General features: G+C 32.2%; 1 protein-coding gene across 4 annotated transcripts in view; it reads left to right on the top strand.

Annotated features, from left to right (window-relative positions):
- The window catches only part of LOC122137719 (TOX high mobility group box family member 2-like), a 78112-nt gene that overhangs the window by 37759 nt on the left and 20596 nt on the right, over positions 1 to 19757 (top strand). For 2 of the 4 annotated variants that reach the window (XM_042726680.1, XM_042726681.1), the window contains exon 4: positions 19166 to 19399. The exons of the other annotated variants lie outside the window; for them this stretch is intronic. In XM_042726680.1, coding sequence (XP_042582614.1) covers positions 19166 to 19399 — 234 coding nt within the window. The remainder of the gene's footprint in view (positions 1 to 19165; positions 19400 to 19757) is intronic. 4 annotated transcript variants of the gene reach the window in all.

Raw genomic sequence — 19757 nt, 5'->3', positions numbered from 1 at the left:
TTTCTTTCTGTTCTGTGTTTTTGGTTTCTGTGTTCTGTGTTCTGTGTTCTGTTTTCTTTTGTTCTGGTGTTTTCTTTTGTGTTCTGTGTTCTGTGTTTTCTGTTCTGTGTTCTTTTCTGTTCTGTGTTTCCTTTTTCCTTTTTCCTTTTCTTTTTCCTCTTCCTTGTTCTCTGTTCTGTTCTGTGTTCTGTGTTCTGTTCTGTGTTCTGTGTTCTGTGTTCTGTTCTCTTTTTCTGTGTTTCTGTGTTGTGTGGTTCTGTGTTCTGTGTTCTCTTTTCTGTTCTGTGTTCTGTGTTCTCTGTGTTCTGTTTTCTTTTCTGTCTGTGTTCTGTGTTTCTCTTTCTGTGTTTCTGTTCTGTGTTCTCTTCTGTGTTTTCTGTGGTTCTCTTTTCTGTTCGTGTTGTGTTCTGTGTTCTGTGTTCTGTGTTCTCTTTTCTGTTCTGTGTTCTGTGTTCTGTGTTCTGTGTTGTGTTCTATTTTCTGTTCTGTGTTCTTTTCTGTGTTCTGTTTCTGCTGTTTCTCTTGTTCTGTTTTCTTGTTCTGTGTTCTGTTCTTCTGTTCTCTGTTCTCTGTGTTTCTGTGTTCTGTTTTTGTTCTCTTTGTGTTCTGTGTTCTATGTTCTATTTTCTGTTCTATGTTCTCTTTTCTGTTCTGTGTTCTGTGTTCTGTGTTCTGTGTTCTGTTCTGTGTTCTGTGTTCTCTTCTCTTTTCTTTTTTCTCCTCTTCTTTCATGTTATTTGCGGTTCTGTCCGAGCATAACCAAGTCATTTTCAAATCAAAACAAACAGAACTGTTTCGTTTAGTCTGTTATTTTTGTGATGTAGAAAACAGAAGTATTTGCTGTTCTAACTGATCTATTCCAAAAGTGAATATGTACACTGTCCGAGCTTTTCCAAACAGAAGCTTTTGCTGATGAAATGAATCTCTGCCATCAGGGGGTCAGTGCATATATTCCATCTTCAGAAGAAAAGAGAAGAAAAGCCATTAGGTTTCATCTTCCATCTTGAGTAGATCGAGCTGGAGAGATCTTTTTTCATTAGAGCGGTGCAGAGCGAGAGAGACTGTCAGAGAAAAGAGATGGAGAGAGATGGGCTGGAGGGGCAGGAAGAGTGATAGAGCAACGACGAGGAGGACGGGAGGGGTAAAAAGAGGTGAATGAATGAACACAGCACTGGGATAAACGGAAAACTGCTTTGAATGGAATGTCATCAGTACTAAGAGCTTTTCAAAGTATATCAAACAATTTAGATGGAGCACTGCTGTATGCACACAACTTCCATCTCCATAACTGCGTTTGTGCTTCTGATGAAGTATAAATACTGTATATAGACCAGCAGCCTTTACTGGTAATGCAGGTTCATTTAAGACTTAATAAGCAAACAAAGTTGAAGATACATGAAGTAACCAGAGTATTACTAGTTTTAAACATTAAAGTCATTAAAACTTAAGATCATACGATGCAACCTTATGTTGCATCGTATGATCTTATGAATCAATTTGTAACCACAGTTGTAATGCATTGTAACACCTTTTGAAAGTATAATGCATTAAAACACATGACAAACAAATCTTCAAATAGTATAACACATTTTTATGAACAGGTGCTGTATAATGCATTACAATGTACATTTTGAATACTTTTATAATGCATTATACATTAAGGCTTTAAGTAAAGAGTTATGTCATGTAATACTTTCAGTACAATAAAAGCAAGAAAGGATCACTAATTGCATCAAGTTATCCTTGCTGACTAGGTTTAGTATTGCAGTATTGTTAGTATTGTTTAGTATACATCTTGATAAATCAAATAAATGGTATTCTTGACAAATACAATGCAATGTTTGCAAAGCTATACTGAAAATATTTATTTTAAAGCATGCAATCTCAGAAATTGCATGCCTATAAAGAATTGGCAAGTAACACATTGAAATAAACATTCATTTTTGAAGTATAAAAACTGAAATTGTAGTTTCTTGTAAAACATACTGTTTACAACTGAGCTGTATAAGCTAACCTGGATATCAAAGTTACAAATGTATGCTCACCCGATGAATCGAGCAGTTTAGGAGACGTGGATTTTGAATGCAACATGCTTCATTAATGAAATGTCACATTTCAATGAAATTTCAAGGGCAATCGAGTGAGTAAAAAAATAGCATGTCATTAGCTGAAGGATCATTTGCAGTATCATAGATTTACAGTAACAGTTTGAGGCATTTGTCCTTGAGTACAAGTGTTTTGTTGAGCGTGTTGTATAATACAGAATAATGTAGTCTGTAGTTTAAAGTTTAGTGCTTTTTGTTTACTCCATGAAAGTAAACTGGAATGTGTTTATTCGTTAATGTTAAGTGTGCATGCAATGTTGCATTTGGGAATGCATTGTAATGCATGAATTCATCAAAATGCATGCATGCTTTGGATTAGAAGAATCTAAATGCATGAATGCAAATAAATGCAAACCAGCAGGAATTTCACTCAAGCTCTCAAAGTTTTTTCTGGAGGCCTGTGAAGGTAGTAATGGTTTTCCAGCCTGTACTTAGACTGCTAGATTCATCACCGCCTGAATGAACCGGCCTGCGGTCGGGACTCGACCAGAAATAGCCCGAAGATGACGGCCTGCCCAAACTCTCAGGCTATTTGCGGCCGTCCAGCCTTCGAGCGGCTTTAATCAAATGTATTTTTGTTGAATTCCACCCAAGATTTGAAAATAAAATACCCTCCGAAACGGCATCTGTCGGCTTTGAGAAAGAGATGGAGGAATGAATTTTTCCTCCCAAAAAAGCGGACGGAACGATGTACGATTAATCAATATAAAGCAAAAGATATTTGCATCATGCCACAACTCGGGGATTACATTTGTAGCGGAAATGCTTTATGGAACTATTAATATCTTTTATTTTCTTTCCCTGCATCGCAGTTCAAAGAGCGTAATAGAATGCATTTCCTGCAAGGAATATTACACCGATGATTGATGGATCCGGAGAAAACGGGGAAAACACTGGGCTGTTCAATAGGCCCTGAGAAATCTGAGAGAGAGAGAAGGAGAGAGAGAGAGAAGGAGAACAAAACCCCCCTGGTTTTTAAACAGCTTTCTTTTCACCTTTGCGATTATTTATTTTCAAATAGTCCTTCAGGGTAATGTACCATTTTCTTATTTCACACCGCTATTTCCCATAAATGAGGGGAAGGTGCGATAAATCAAGAGGGAAACATAGACTTGCGCAAAAGCTGCGAGAGCGCTAAAGATTTATGTAACACATTCATGTTTTCCACTTCTTCTTTTTAGTGCTGCACTGTGAAAGCCTGCCTAATAAAAGCCCCTATTAATATTTCCTGTTGCCTAGCAACCGCAGGCAGCAAGTAATAGCATTCCGTGGAAAAATAGATGACCGGGGCCGATAAGGAAAAAAATTCAATTCTTTTATTATCTCTTGGGAGAAGGTGCCTTATTTCCTTCTGCGCAATATGATATGAGAGCAGGCTTGTATATTAAGAAATGTTTTAAAGAAATAGAAGTTATTTTCCAATTTCATTATAGCAAGAAATGGAGGAAGAAAAGGCAGGGAAAAAGAGGAGATGTGTGTGTGATTTTTCCAGATGAGAACTTATCTCTTCTCTCTAATAAAGTCCATTAGGCTTTGGATTGTGCTAATCATGGTGTCATTTACAGATTTAATTTAGTTCCTTTGCGTTTTCCAATCACGTTCCTCTGGAAATATGAGGCTTTAGGTTATGGTGCACATATTTATTTCACATTTATATGTATATACTTTCTCAATTTCACAACACACACACACAGAGTGAGAGAGAGAGAGAGAGAGAGAGAGAGAGTTAAATCTTATTTATATTTGTAATTACGTATGATGTTATATGTTTCTCCCTTCTCACTATTATATACACTATATATATATATATATATATATATATATATATATATATATATATAATTACATGTAATTATGTGTAATGTTACGTTTCGCTCTCTCTCTCTCTCTCTCTCTCTCTCTTTCTATGCTGTATGTATGCATATATATATATATATATACTTTAAAATTGTACTTTATATTATACATTCTTATTGTGTAAATTGCACTAGCATCTTTTACATCATACTGTGCAGAGCATTCAATCTTATATAGCATAAGGTCACATTTAAATCATACTATAAAATTATAAGTTGTATTTCTAATGTATTATCTATTACACCACATTTTGCAGAGCATTTAATAATATACTCTCAGAAAAAAAGGTACAAAAGTTGTCATTGACACAGTATCCTTTCAAAAAGGTACACATTTGTACCTCATTTAACGCTAGAGCTTGCATTTTAGGACCTCGAAGGTACATCTTTGTACCTAAAGTGCACGTATTCATACCTAAATGTTACATTTTAGGACCTTTTATAAATGTCCCGCCCTTGTGACAGCTTTTGTACCTTTTTTTCTGAGAGTGTATATAAAGTCACATTTTATAATATAAGCTCCAAAAGATGTGACATATGAGTAATTCTGGGCAAGTTTTATGCTGTTGTCAGTGTTATTGTTTGCTTCTTGTTTAGTCATTGTCGTCTCATTGTTTGCTGGAAAAAGAGCAGCGCTATTAGGAAGGACATCAGTTGTTGCTTGGAAACAAAGTGATTTGATTTGAAGTCAGCATATCTATAGTATTATCCATAATGTCCTTATCGAGAGGGAAACATGAGGAGGCGCACAGAGGTGTCTGTCTGATACAGCACAAACGACCGCCGTAGATAAAGGCCTGCTTTATGTATCTCATTTTGTCACTGGCTTCTATATCTTATCAAAGCATGAAATCACGTCCATATTCCCGTGCGCCGCATGTATCTGGACACACATCAGCTGACGGTGAGAAACTGCAGGAATATTGCTCAGACGATGCTCTTTCACAGATCCAGAGACTTCATGGAGTTCTCCGTTCTGTAACTTTGTCTCAAATGGTTCTCCTAAAATAAGGAGAGAGAAAAAGAGGTCAGATAGTTTGTTCTTTTGACGTAAAATCTGACATCAGTTGCTCTCAGTTGAGACTTTATTGACTTCACAGCAGTCGTATTTTAATGTAATTAAGATACTATTATAGTTTGTATTAATAATTTGAATTATTTGTTATTTTAAGTTTTATTTTTAATAATTGTTCAGTTTGTTTCAGTTCTTTTCATTTGACCTTTTTTAATAAAACACTTTTATATATTATATTATATTATATTATATTATATTATTATATTATATTATATTATATTATATTATATTATATTATATTATTATATTATATTATGTTATATTATATTATATTATATTTAAATTTAGTAACAAATGTCTTTTGAGGTTTTTTGATTTAGTAAACTATGATAATATAATAATAATTATTTTATTTTTAATTGTAATTAATAATTGAGTCATTATATTATATTATATTATAAGTTATATGATATTATATTACATTACATTACATTACATTATATTATATTATTTTATATTATGTTATGTTATGTTATGTTATGTTGTATTATATTATATTATATTACATTATATTATAATATATTAATTATATTATATTATATGGTGTCATGTTTTAATAACTTAAGTTATAAAAACATATGTTACATTATATTATATTACATTATATTATAATATATTAATTATATTATATTATATTATATTATAATATATTAATTATATTATATTATATTATATTATATTTTTAGTAACAAATGTCTTTTGAGGTTTTGATTTAGTAAACTATGATAATATAATAATAATTATTTTATTTGTAATTGTAATTAATAATTGAGTCATTATATTATATTATATTACATTACATTACATTACATTACATTACATTTACATTATATTATGTTATGTTATGTTATGTTATGTTATGTTATGTTATGTTATGTTATGTTATGTTATATTATATTATATTATATTACATTATATTATAATATATTAATTATATTATATTATATTATATATATTAGTGTCATGTTTTTACTTAAGGTTTAAACACAGTGGTGTCATGTTTTTATACATTATATTATAATATTAATTAATTATATTATATTAATTATATTTATATTATATTATAATATATTAATTATATTATATTATATTATATTATATTTTTAGTAACAAATGTCTTTTGAGGTTTTTGATTTAGTTAACTATAATAATATAATAATAATTATTTTATTTTTAATTTTAATTAATAATTGAATCATTCTATTATATTATAATAATTTCAGTTCACTATAATGATGATATTTTAACTATAATAAAATAAAAATAACTAAAAAGAGACAAACAGGGCAGTATTTCTTAAATGAAATGAAGATGAATAGATGAATACTTTATTTCAGTTTATTTTATTTCAAGTAATAAAAGTTTTGTATTTATTTATTGTTTATTAAAATGGTTTAATTGTAGTTTTAGTTAACTATAATAATCCTGATTCTGAATGTTTTATTTTATTTTATTTTATTTTATTTTATTTTATTTTATTTTATTTTATTATTTTATTTTATTTTATTTTAATTTATATTATAATTTTTGATTCTACTACAATAAAAAAAAAAAAAAAAACAAACCCAAACGAGTCAATAATTGTCATATACTATAAGTATAGATCAATAAAATTAATCTGAATGTGGAGGCCAGATCACTTATGATTACATGCAAATTTGAAACTCTAAAGAAAACACATAAAAGTCTCAATTCACTTTCAGTTTAATTTCATTGCTGTCAGAAATATTTGAGATATGAAAGAGCTGTAATGTGGCTTATTGCTTTAGTTTGTCATCAGTCAGTTGTTTTTGACTCTTTTACATGTGAAAGTCTCACCGGTGTCTCCAGCACAGATATATGAATTATAAAGCACAGTGCAGATGGATTTGAGCTAGCAGGGGTTTGGATTATGAAAAGAAGCCGCTCCGCTGTCACCAACACGTGCCGAGCATGTGTGAAGAGTTAACACACTTACTAATCATCCTTAAATGAACCTAATTGTCGCCGCGACACCCCACCGAGGGTGTGTTTGTGTGTGTGTGTGTCTGCAGGCTTCATTTCTCATTAGATGTAGTAGAAATGTTCTGTCTTTCTGTCTGTTCCTTGTGTTGATACGGCTGTCTCTCTTCTTCCAAAGCCATTTCAGAGCTGTCATGTCAAACTCCGCTCGCTGAAACAAGGAGGGAAGGAGATGAGCCTGGGAAATATATACACTCTCTTCACAAACCTAGTGAGCTCCTTGCTGTCTGCTGTCTAAATAGGCAGCTGTCTGCTAAGGGGCCTTTGCACAGTGTTTTTAATCGTTGTTTTAGGCCGCTGCATTAAGTCTTGCTGGTCGTGTTCAGAATGGAACACTAGTTTACTGCATACTGCGCTGTAAACACTGTATACTGCATACTATTTAAAAAATAATAATAACAGTAAGAATTATTTCTTGATTAACATTTCAAGCAGTATGCTACAAAGTTAGCACCACTGAAAATATATCTATCTATCTATCTATCTATCTATCTATCTATCTATCTATCTATCTATCTATCTATCTATCTATAAATTGTAACAAAATATTGTTATTTTCAGTTTTAATTACATTACAGTTTTAAATTTTAATTAAAATACTTTTACAAATATAATTTTGATGTTAAAATCGGTTTTATTTTCTATTGTAGAATTGTAATGTAATAATTTAATAATAATTATTAACAGTCTGATCAAATAATCAAAAAAGAGATTAATAATTGCTGCTGATATTAATTTATCAATCTATTGTTATGTATATACTTTTATGGTATTTATTAACTTTAGTGATTGTTATGTGCTTTTTTATTTTATTTAGTCTTTTTTATTTTTTTAGACATTTTTTATATGTCATTATTATTATTATTATTATTAATATAAAATATATATATATATATATATTTTTTTTTTTTTTTTATATACTATATATATATATATATATATATTTTTTTTTTTTTTTTTTTTTTTATGGAGTCTCTTATGCTCATCAAGGCTGTATTTATTTGATCAAAATACAGAAAAAAAATGGTAATACTGCGAGATATTATTTCAATTTCTAATATTGGTTTTCCGTTTTAATATACTTTAAAATATAATTTATTTTGTTGATCAAAGCTGAATTTTCAGCATCATTACTCTAGTCTTCAGTGTCACATAATCAGTCAGAAACCATTATAATATGATGATTTATTATCAGTGCTGGAAACAGTTGTGCTGCTTCATTTTATTTTTTATTTTTATTTAATTCTTTTGGAAACTGATACTTTGTTCTGGATTATTTTATAAATAAAAAGTTAAAAAGAAGAACATTTATTTAAAATGATATTCTTTTCTAACAATATGAGTCTTTACTATCACTTTTTATCTATTCATCACATCATTGCTGAATATAAGTATTCATAACTTTCAAAAAAAGAAAGAAAAAAAATTACTGACTCCAAACTTTTGGACGGTAGTGTATATTGTAACACAAGATTTACATTTTGAATAAATGCAGTTTTTTTTTTGGTTTGTTTGTTTTTTGTATATATTCATAAAAGAATCCTGAAAAAAGTATCACAGCTTCCAAAAAACATGAAGCAGCACAACTGTTTTCAACATTGATAATAATCAGAAATGTTTCTTGAGCAGCAAATCATCATATTAGAATGATTTCTGAAGATCATGTGACACTGAAGACTGGAGTAATGATGCTGAAAATTCATCTTAGCATCACAGAAATAAATTTTATTTTAAAGTATATTAAATAGAATATAGTATATAAAATAGAAACTGTTATTTTAAATTGCAATAATATTTTATATAATAACTGTTTTTTTTTTTTTCTGTATTTTTGACCAAATGAATACAGCTTTGACAAGAAAAGATTAAAAATCGTACTGATCCCAAACTTTTGAACAGTAGTGTATATATTGTATAATTGTTATATTATTTTAATAATATTAATTATAAATGTAATTAATAATAATTATATTTATTACTATTCATATATATATATATATATATATTTATATATATATCATCTATATATATATATATATATATTAAAATAAGTTCACCTTAAACTGATCTAACTTAGATTTTTTAATAGTTTGGTTTAAATTAACAATAACAACATGCATGTGAAGCTGCTTTGGATTTTGACCAAAAGAAGATCACGGTTGTGCTATTTATCCTCTAGATATGATCTATGATGCCTCAAAATACTGTGTGAGATCAGAACGCCTGACGTTCTTGTTCAGATCATGTTCACTGTAAAATAAGCTGAATGCTGTGTCCAGTAAACGCTGACCGTCTTGTAGCTTTATAGTGTTAGACTCATTACACACACACACACACACACACACACACACACACACACACACACACACAACCCATATATAACAGACAACAAAGCATCTCTGCTAAAGCCTTTGTTTGTCAGCTTGTTGGTCTTGTGTTTTCCTCCGGTCTTGCTCACTTTTTAAAGACGTTTGAGTGAAACCGTATTGCAGTGGAAGCTTATTAAACGCATGAAAGTGAACGAGTTGTTTTGGCCCACACTGATCTGTTCGGTTTCAGATGAACACGTGTGTTTGCGTGTCGTAATGAACACGTAGAAAGACTCTGCCTTCTCTCTCTCCGTCTCTCGCCGCTCGCCTCAGATTTACATCCCAGTTAATTGAATTGGAATATAATGCAATAAAACTGTCCCAGCCATGAAATAAAGGTCCAATCAAATTATTTCAAGTGTTGCCTGCAGTCTCCTCCCATGAATGTTACTAACATTAAGACCCCATGAAATCTAAATTGGATTTTTGTGTTTTTTCTGCTGCGCTCCATTCAGAGATGCTTCTGCTGCAGATCTTGACATCTGGAAGATTACAGAAACAGAAACAACATGGCAATGCTATCGGCTCATCTGTCAAACAAACAAAAAAGGAAAATAGCATTTGGTCAATCATATGCATTTAGCATTCATAGAACCAATTATTGTGTTTTACACGCATTGTGTCTTGCTAAACAGGTTTTTATTTTTAAAAAACATGTTGCAGTGTTATGTTATATATAAGTTATATATAAAAATAAAATAAAATATAATTATTAGTTATATAGTCATAAAAATTTATATAATGTTTTTGTCATTTTTCAAAGGAAATTAATATTTTTAATATTTTTAAATATTTTTAAGAAAAAAACATTGTATAATATGTTATAAAAAAACATATGTTTTTATAATAATATAATTAATAATTATATAAAATAAATTACATATAATTATTCATTATATAACAAGATAAAATGGAAATAATATTTGAAAGAAATAATTGAAAAAAAATAATACTCAAAAAAGAATCAAAAAAATCAAAAAAGCAAAAAAAAACACATATAAAATTACAAAAAATATCTCTATCAAAAAAAAAATGCTGTTTTTTTACTTTCTGTTCATCTGTGAATCCTGAAAAAAATAAAATGTATCACAGTTTCCACAAAAATATTGTGCAGCACAACTGTTTTCAACATTGATAATAATCAGGAATGTTTTTTGAGCAGCAAATCATCATATTAGAATGATTTCTGAAGATCATGTGACACTGAAGACTGGAGTAATGATGCTGAAAATACAGCTGCGCATCACAGAAATAAATTACAGTTTAACATGCATTCACATAGAAAACAGCTAATTTAAATTGTAATAATATTTCACAATTTTAATGGATTTTATTGTATTTTTTTAATCATATAAATGCAGCCTTGGTGAGCAATTAATAATAATCCAATAAGACGACTGTGAATAGCAGCTCTGAGTATCTGATGAGAAACAGATCTTGTTAAATCTGAGCTCAGTCTGAGACACTCGCTTGATGAATGACGCAGTGTGGAGAACGCGACTGATCTGTGATCATCTGTGTGATGTGGTGCGGTGAGGTTTAGTTCAGCCCAGAGTTCAAAGAGTTTACAAGCGTCGAGGAGATGAAACTCACACGTCTTCGGGGACGACAGGTTGCGTTTGCTTACAGATTTAAGCAGCGCTTGATTTATAAATCTGTGCTCTTATTAGCACTGGGAGCGTTGTTATAAATGACCCCCGCGGGCAGAGCCGGAGCGACGGAGGAAGAGGGAGGTTTCATGTTCTGCCCTCGAGGAGAACAAGAGTCGCGACGAGGGCAGAGCGCGATGAGATTCCCCCGTGTTTACGGCTGGAGAGCGAGAGATCAGTCTCCGGCGCTCGGCTAATTAAAGCTGCCACGGCGCGAGCCTGCCGGGATAATGTTCTATTATTATAGTCATTTGTTTCAATTAACCGCTCTGTGATTTTACAATAGCAACTGTGAACCTGCGTGGAGTGAGCCATCACCCCCAACAAGATGTGTCCAATCAGAGCCACAGGCCTGGAGCAGCGCTTGTGCTTCAGGACTCACAATCATTTACAAAAAGCTCCCATCGTCACGTGGTCAAATGCATTCATGTCATTAAGAATTGCACGGCTTGCATTATATTATCTAGTTTGACCTTTTGCTCATGGTTTTTGAGGATGCGGTCATGTCACGCAACCTTTTACATTTTGAAAAAAAAAAAAAAAAAAAAAACAGTTTTATAGTTTTTTTTTTTCACTATGCATAATTATATGTGACCCTGGAGCACAAAAGCAGTCATAAGTAGCACAGGTATATTTGTAGCAATAGCCAACAATACATTGTATGGGTCAAAATGATCCATTTTTCTTTTATGCCAAAAATCATTAGTATATTAAGTAAATCTCCTACCGTAAATAAATCAAAACTTAACTTTTGATTAGTAATATGCATCGCTAAGAACTTCATTTGAACAACTTTAAAGATGATTTTCTCAGTATTTTGATTTTTTTGCTCCCTCAGATTCCAGATTTTCAAATAGCTGTATCTCAGCCAAATATTGTCTGATCCTAATAAACCATACATCAATAGAAATATTATTTATTCAGCTTTCAGATGATGTGTAATTCGCAATTTCGTAAAATTGACACTTAAGACTGGTTTTGTTCTCCAGGGTCACATATGGTTAGTTGTGTTTTATTATTTTGTCAAAATGCTTTTTTCTCTCTATCTGTCAGATCAGACCTGTGACCCATTTTAGGGTTTGTGACCCACCAATTGAGTGCTGATGGTCTAGATAGTGTACAGAATGCAATACCAGTGCACTATTTACTGTGTAGTGTGCCAGTATTATTTACATGCTGTTATTTTGTTATTATCATTATTATTTATTAATCATATATTTTATTATTTATTAATATGTTAAATTAGCTTTTATATTTAAATTTTCATGTTCATATTTTCTTATACGTTGCAGTAATTTTAAGTGATTTTGTCTTTATTATATTTTGTTATATTTCTGTTTAACTTATTTTTATTTTAGTTTTAGCTCTAGTAATTTTGTTATGTGCTGTCATCATTTTATTTTATTTTTTAATGGTTATATATAACTTATTTCTATATAAGTTTTAGTAAATTTAGAACTTTTATACTATATTTTTATTTTTAGTGTGTGTGTTGTTAAGCTTTTTTGAGTTTGGGCTTTTCATCTAATATTTTATTATTATTTTTTACAATTTTTTTATTGCAGATTTATATGAATAATAAAAACTATTTTAAGTAATTTTAGTTGTAAATAATATTTTTAGTTTTAAATAACTGTAGGGGGGATAAATAATATTTAAAACATTTAAAACAGCTGATTTTGACAAACATCATGTTAAATTTCCATGAGTTTTATTTTTTTTTGGAAATAAATCATGCATTTTTCATTTTTGCATGTGCATTTCTAATCCAATTTAGTTAAATATAAACATAGCTGTCAAAAATCACAGCAGATATTACTTATATACGATTCATTTGTCACACTAGAAATGATTGCATTGCATTGTGGGAAACAGTATGCAGTGTGCTCTGGTTGTATACTATTCATTCTGTAGTTTAAACGCATGCAGAAAATTCACATTTTGTTCTTAGTATACAAGCTACTATTCTGAACCCAGCCGTACTTATGTAACTGAATTATTCTGTAACCCGAACAATTGTCACATAAAGCTACATATATGATAATTCGGGTACGATCTCTTTCTTGTAGCAGTAATTCATGTCACACAGGTTATACTGAAAACGCATTATAATTCATGCAAAACACCCTACAACTTGTGATCTACTGTATGGCATATTTAATGAATATGACCTCAGATTCGTTGCAAACGTCTCTTTACTCTGGTTTTGAGGTAAAGCTGAGAATCACATACAGTAGTGCTGAGATATCGCACACGCTCGCTGTGAAGCTCATAATTGGATGGCGGTTGTTATTTGGACTCTATTTGGCTGCGATGAACAGCGAGTACAAAGAGCTCGAGACACAACAGAAAAACAAAAAAAAAATTCCCAAAACAGAGACTCTCCTAAAAAAAAACAGAGCTTTTTTATGATGATGTTGGAGCATGTCATTAATTAAAACATTCTCCACAACAATATTTTCTTGTTTTCCAGTTTTAACATTTCAGCATCATTAAAACACAATGCATTTACTTGAGAAGAAAAATTAAGTACTTCTGCCAGAGAAACGTAACATTTTATGGTTAAAACAAGACAAAACGAAGTGCTTAAAAGGTTAGAAAAACAAGACATATGGAATAACAGTCTAATTTTTTAAAATGTTTTAACAGTTTATTGAACCTTTAGACAAAATATATAAAAACTATATTTTTTGTCGTGTCATATTTTATGCATCAGACTTTTATGCCTCATTCAGAGACTCAAACTGAGCAAAAATATGCAATTTGGTGCAAATGCTGATATTTATATGATGAGATTCTGATGCTTGTGATGTAAATCAGTGCGATCTTTCTAACAGTAGAGCAGATACTGACATAAAATGCATATAAATATCAGCAGCCACTCTGTATCTCCAATAATGTCTTAGTTTGATGAGATTAAAATGATCCAAACATAATGCAATGCTGATTGAGAGATGAAGAAATAAAGGCTCCTCAGAAGATGTGAGATGTTCTGGAGGCTTGTGAAGATCATTCCTCCGCTGAGGAACAGTGAAAGTGAAGCTTCTGGAAACAAATGCTCCTCAAAAAGATCCTGATGATCAGATTTGAGACTCTAAAACATGATTGATGGAGAATCAAGTAAAAGCTGAGCTGCTTCAGTCCAGTAAGAGTTCATCTGGAGATATTACTGCAGTTATTCTGACCTTTACTTGATAAAATCACTCAAGATTTGAGACATAAAGCACGAGCTGAAGCTGGACGCTTGTACAATTACACTAAAAGAGATTTTACTTGATTGTGTGCGGCAGAGCATCTCAGAACCTTAGAAATAAGGCTTTATGGGCTTTTAAGCTTTATAGAAATTGTTTTTACTAGATTTAAGCATGAATATATCTTGTCAAGTTGGAACCATCTCTGTATTTTACTCCATATCTGCATGTTTCTTCACATGTAGGTAGCATAAATCATTCCTGCCAATAAACAAGATAAATATAGTCACATGGCCCGGTCCGAACAGCATCACCATCCCCCTATCAAGGATTATACCATTAAGTAATTAGCATACAGTACCTATGGCAACCACTAACCTTTGTGAGACTGTTTCATGATGTTTGTACAGCCATCCAACCTGCTTTATATAGCCTGAACCCATCTCTCTCTCTCTCTCTCTCTGTCTCTGTCTGCCCGTACCTACGTCATGGCACTCTCTCGGCTCACCTGGCACTACACTCGCATGTTTTCTTTCTCACTCTCACTTATCGATCAGTTTCCTCTCGTTCTGTCTCTCTGGCAAACAGACAGCATTAAAGAACAAATATTCAATATGTCATCTAAATGTGCAGTAAGCAGGCAGCAGACAATATATTGTTTGTTTAACGATTCGCGCCGACCTCTTTCTAAAAAGACGGTAAAGAGAGAAGTCGTTTGCTGAAGGTGCACGTCTTTATTCTTTTGATTATAACCGTGACTCCAAATAAAAATAAAAAAAAAATGGCCTGTGGTTTGGAATAACAGGGCCGGGCACGCTCTCACAAAACACTCTCTTCGTTTAGAAATTGCTTATTTATTTAATGTGAAATATGAGAGGAATGGCTTTATGGTGTGAAAGACATGATAAAAGTCTAATGTTAATGCCACAGCCTCTGCGTCTGAAGGACAGTAAATAATGATGATTATATCCTTCAATACAAGTTTTTAAATCTCTTAAAACATCTTTTTCGGTAGCCTACGTATTTCAGTAGGTGATGTTTTAATTAATATGTATTTGATTGTTTTGTTGTGCTATTTAAATAATAATATATCTAATAAAAAAAAAAACACTGTTAAAATTTTAAATAAAGATAAATACACTGTTAACACTTTACAGTAAGGTTCTGTTAGTTAATATTAGTTAGTGCATTAATGCAACTAGCAGTGAGGAAAATATTTGTTACAGTATTTATTAATCTTTGTTGACACTAGATCATAGAAATGCATTTAATAATAATAACACATGCAACAAACAATATTAACATATTAAAAAATCGAAAAAAAACTAACATTAAATGTAAAAAAATTAACATTTCACTGTAAAAAAAAAAATTCAGTTTCTATGGTAACCAAAGCATCCCTGATTTATGTTTAATTAAATGTTTAACTTGCTGTTTCTTTAGTAATTAATTGTGAAATTTGACAATTTTTGAGTGGAACTTTTTTTTTTTTTTTTTTTTTTTTTTTAGATTTACAAGTATTTTTCATGATTAGTTCGTGCTTATTAAGAAATTTTACCAAATGAAGCTTTATTGTAAAGTGAACTAAAATCGCTTTACTTTATATCGATGAATTTTATTTTGAAGTTACACCTAAAAAATTGCTGTAGAAACACATTTTTATTCAGAAACTGCCAGTAAATTTCACAAATAATTACAAAGCATTGTTGCACATGAAGTAGAAAGACTGAAACGTTATTTTCTTATAAAACATACTCCAGTAATCTTAATTTTATTTACAACTTCTACAGTGCATAAACAAAACTCAAAAGACGTGTATGCAAGTGGTGATTTTCTTGAGGTTCTTTCTGAAGAGCGGCGATGGAAATGAATATTAAAATACAAAAGTCACAGAGGCTTACTTTGAGCATATTTCATGATTTGAGAGGAGCTATAGCAAATTAACTAATGTAGCAATGGCTGACTTCATCTTCTGTATCTGGAACAGAGTTCATGGCACGTCCCTATTGAAGAAAACACCATTAATGTGTGCATTTCTTCACTCTATTCTGGTTTTATTTTTTTTGCACAGCCTTTTCTCAGCAAGAAACGGTCCAGTAATTCCAGTCAACAGTACTGTAATGATATTCAGAATTTCAAACGGGACGACGGCGCTGCAATGATGGTTTGGAAACAAATAGCATAAATTATTCAGTGAGCGAGAGAGAATGAGAGAGAATAGACTGTGATAGATTGGTTTTTTTTTTTTTTTTTTTTTTTTGCGATTGGAGTCGTCCCGCTACCTTTTGTCCCAACAAAGGCTCCAATCACAGAATTCGTCCGTAATATGAAAATTCACTCAATGAGCCCATTGGCTCTCTCTCTCTCTCTCTCTCTCTCTGAACCTCTGTTTTTTTGTGTTTGGTGCCCAGATTAAAGAACAGGGTGATGCTCTTGGCCGGCAGCGGTTGCTATGGAAACGGGGTTGCCGTCGCTATGATAGGCCATTCATGTTTGATTAATTGGTTTTTCAATGCTTCTTGGTTTGTGAAAGCCCTTAAAGAGCAACTCCACGGAAAATGGAAAATTAATGGATTCTCTCTCTCTCTCCTCTCTCTCCAACATTAAAGCTGCTTAAAATCAAACGAAAATAAAACTAATGGTGTTGCTGAAATGTGATTTGAGGTTGGAGGTTGTGTTTGGGCTGCTTTTGTGAGGGGCTGTTGAGTATTGGAGATCTGAAACGTCTAAATGAGGAAAGCCTTTGTTTCAGGTCTGCTTTAGTAGGCTGTCCTGTAGATTCCAGCCTAATTTATCTGCATTTGTGAACTTCATGCATTTTTCCAGCTCTTTCATTTTAAATCTCATCTATTAGCAAGTCTTGAGAGGTTAATTAGCACTATTACAAGCTCTCGCTAAGATCACAGCCGTTACGGTAATGTTTACCAAGTGCCGCTCGGCCCAGACCTCTCCGACTTCATTAATCATCTTAAAAGCACACAGTTGATTCGTAATGTTTAATTCAGCTCAACTCGTGAATGTTGCATGGGGCTAATAAATGCTAGTTCATCAACTTTCTCCCTCTATTTCTATTTCTTTTTGATTCGTGGTTGGCTAAGTATTCCTATTTATGTGTAAATTAACACATCCGTTCGCAGTCCTGCCGTCGACATCCGCTCCTGATGAGATGCTTTTTGAAGAGCGGCGGTGGAAATGAAACATGGTGAAATATTAATATACACGAGTTACAGATGCTTAGTTCGAGAGGATTTTGGAATTTGAGAGAAACGAGAACTGTTGCGTTTTTAGCAAATTAACTGTTTTAGCAATGCCTGGATTCATCAAAGAATGTCTATGTCTATTTTTTCTTTCTTTATGCTAGAAAGATACACATGTGTATCAAATATGGAGTGCATGGATTTTCAGCATTGCAAAAACCTGTGTCTAATTAACTAAACACCCACAATCATGTTTAACAGGTGCTAAATGCACTAAAATAGTGATGCACATTTGCAAGATTAAGAATTGTGCCATGCAAATTGCATTTCAGCCACAATTCCTTCAATAAATACTAGTGGAATTTGCTTTACTGAATATATTATGTGATAATACTAATGCATGCTAAATAAAGAGTTGCATCACCATGTGTAGCATTTCAATGCAAATATCCTGCATCTTATTAACTAAACACCCACAATCAGCCAAAAAAAGGTGCTAAATGCACTAAAATAGTGGTGTAGAATTGCACCATGAAAATTGCATTTCAGCCACAATTTATTCATAAATTTTAAAATTTCTCTCTACATAAAAAAGTTTTGCTTTACTGTATATATGGTAATAGTAATGTTTGTAAAAGACGGAGTTGCATTGCATTTCAGTGCAAACAATTCAACCAGGGGCTAAATGCACTGAAATGCATTTGCACCATGCAAATTGCATTTCAGCCACAATTTATTCTTAGTGAATTCCCTTCTGTATATACAAGTATAAGTGGTAATAAAAACTCATTATGCATTATGATATTTCCATGCAAAATCCTATGTCTTATTAACTAAACACTCACAATTAGGTTTAACAGATGCTAAATGCACTGAAAAAGTGATACATCCAAGATAGAGAATTATGGCATGCAAATTGCTTTTCGGCCACAATTTATTCTCAGCGAATTCTCTGCTATGTATACGGTATAAAAGGGGTATTTGCTTTATTGTGAATAAATAGTAATATTAATGCATGTAAAATAAGAAGTAACATTGCATTTCAGTGCAAAATATTTAAGCAGGTGCTAAATGTGCTGAAATGCAAAAGAATTGTGCCATGATGCAAATTACATTTCGGCCACAATTCATTCTTAGCGGTTTCCCTTGTGTGCATACAAGTGGTATTTGCTTTATATATGTTCATTTTCATAACTGTTTATTCATATATGGTTTATTTAGCTCATGTGAAGGTATCATGTGGTGAATTCTTCCTGTTGTTTTTAGTTGTCAAGTCACTATTGTGGTTGCTCTGGGATTCTTCCGGGTCGAGCACCAATGGCGTTGTGGCTTTCTGAAGTAGCTTTGAAATTCATGCTGAGAGGAGTGTGGTTGATGACTTACTGTAAATGACGCTTATCTATCTAGATCTCTCTCTAATCGGTTTATGGTATAAGTCAGGTTGAAACTGTAAAGTACACTTTCAAAACCCAAGGGTTCACATGCATTGTGATTTGGCACAGCTTTATACAGTACGTGTTTGAGTGAACGTATATCGTTTAATAAGAGATCCGCTTTGTAGTGCAAAAGTCATTATAGAATTGACTAAACTAGCCAATGGTAATCAGATGGCCGCTTCAAAGGGTGAGGGAAGAAACTAGTGTCTTTGTAGATTGGCCTCAATTGGTTATTTCTCTTCAAAATTCATTCCTAGTAAAGTCTGGTCTTCTTCTCTCACCCTAGATGCAGATGTTTGCGGGGCAAGCGGGCAGTCATTACCCCCGTGCCCACCACAGCCCCATGCTAAACCCATCTGCCCGGATACTGCCCCACCCCATGAGCGCCCTGTCCCAGCTCAGCTCTCAGATTGGCCATGGCTCCTTTACACACGGTTCCCCGTCATCGTCAGGAAGTCAGTCAGCCACGCCCTCCCCCTCAAGCTCCGCCCAGGAAGAGGAAGCAAAGTACCACTCACAGGTACAAGAACGAGAACAACAAAGCGCTGGCGTGAAAACCGTGAAACTGCACGATATTTAACAGTAGAACAGAGCGTTTTCTCCTTAAATTTAGATCTTGATTACACTTTACATAAGCATTTATTGATGCATTTGGTATCATGAACTTACAACACTTTTACATAATCAACAAATCAAATTTTAATTCTACAACTCAAATTAAATTAATTTCATAACATAATAACAAAAACCAACATAAACAACTTGAAATGTTAAAAACGTGGAAATTATCATGAACCGTGATTAATACATGCGGTAAAGTTATTGTAAGCTTGTGTTAGCGATTGTAGTGTGTTTAAGCATTAGTGACTTTTCATCAC

The sequence above is a fragment of the Cyprinus carpio genome, chromosome B6, assembly GCF_018340385.1.
Source record: "Cyprinus carpio isolate SPL01 chromosome B6, ASM1834038v1, whole genome shotgun sequence".
Lineage (NCBI taxonomy): Eukaryota > Metazoa > Chordata > Actinopteri > Cypriniformes > Cyprinidae > Cyprinus > Cyprinus carpio.
The sequence above is the reverse complement of the archived record's forward strand: the minus strand, read 5'-3'. Positions and strand labels throughout refer to the sequence as shown.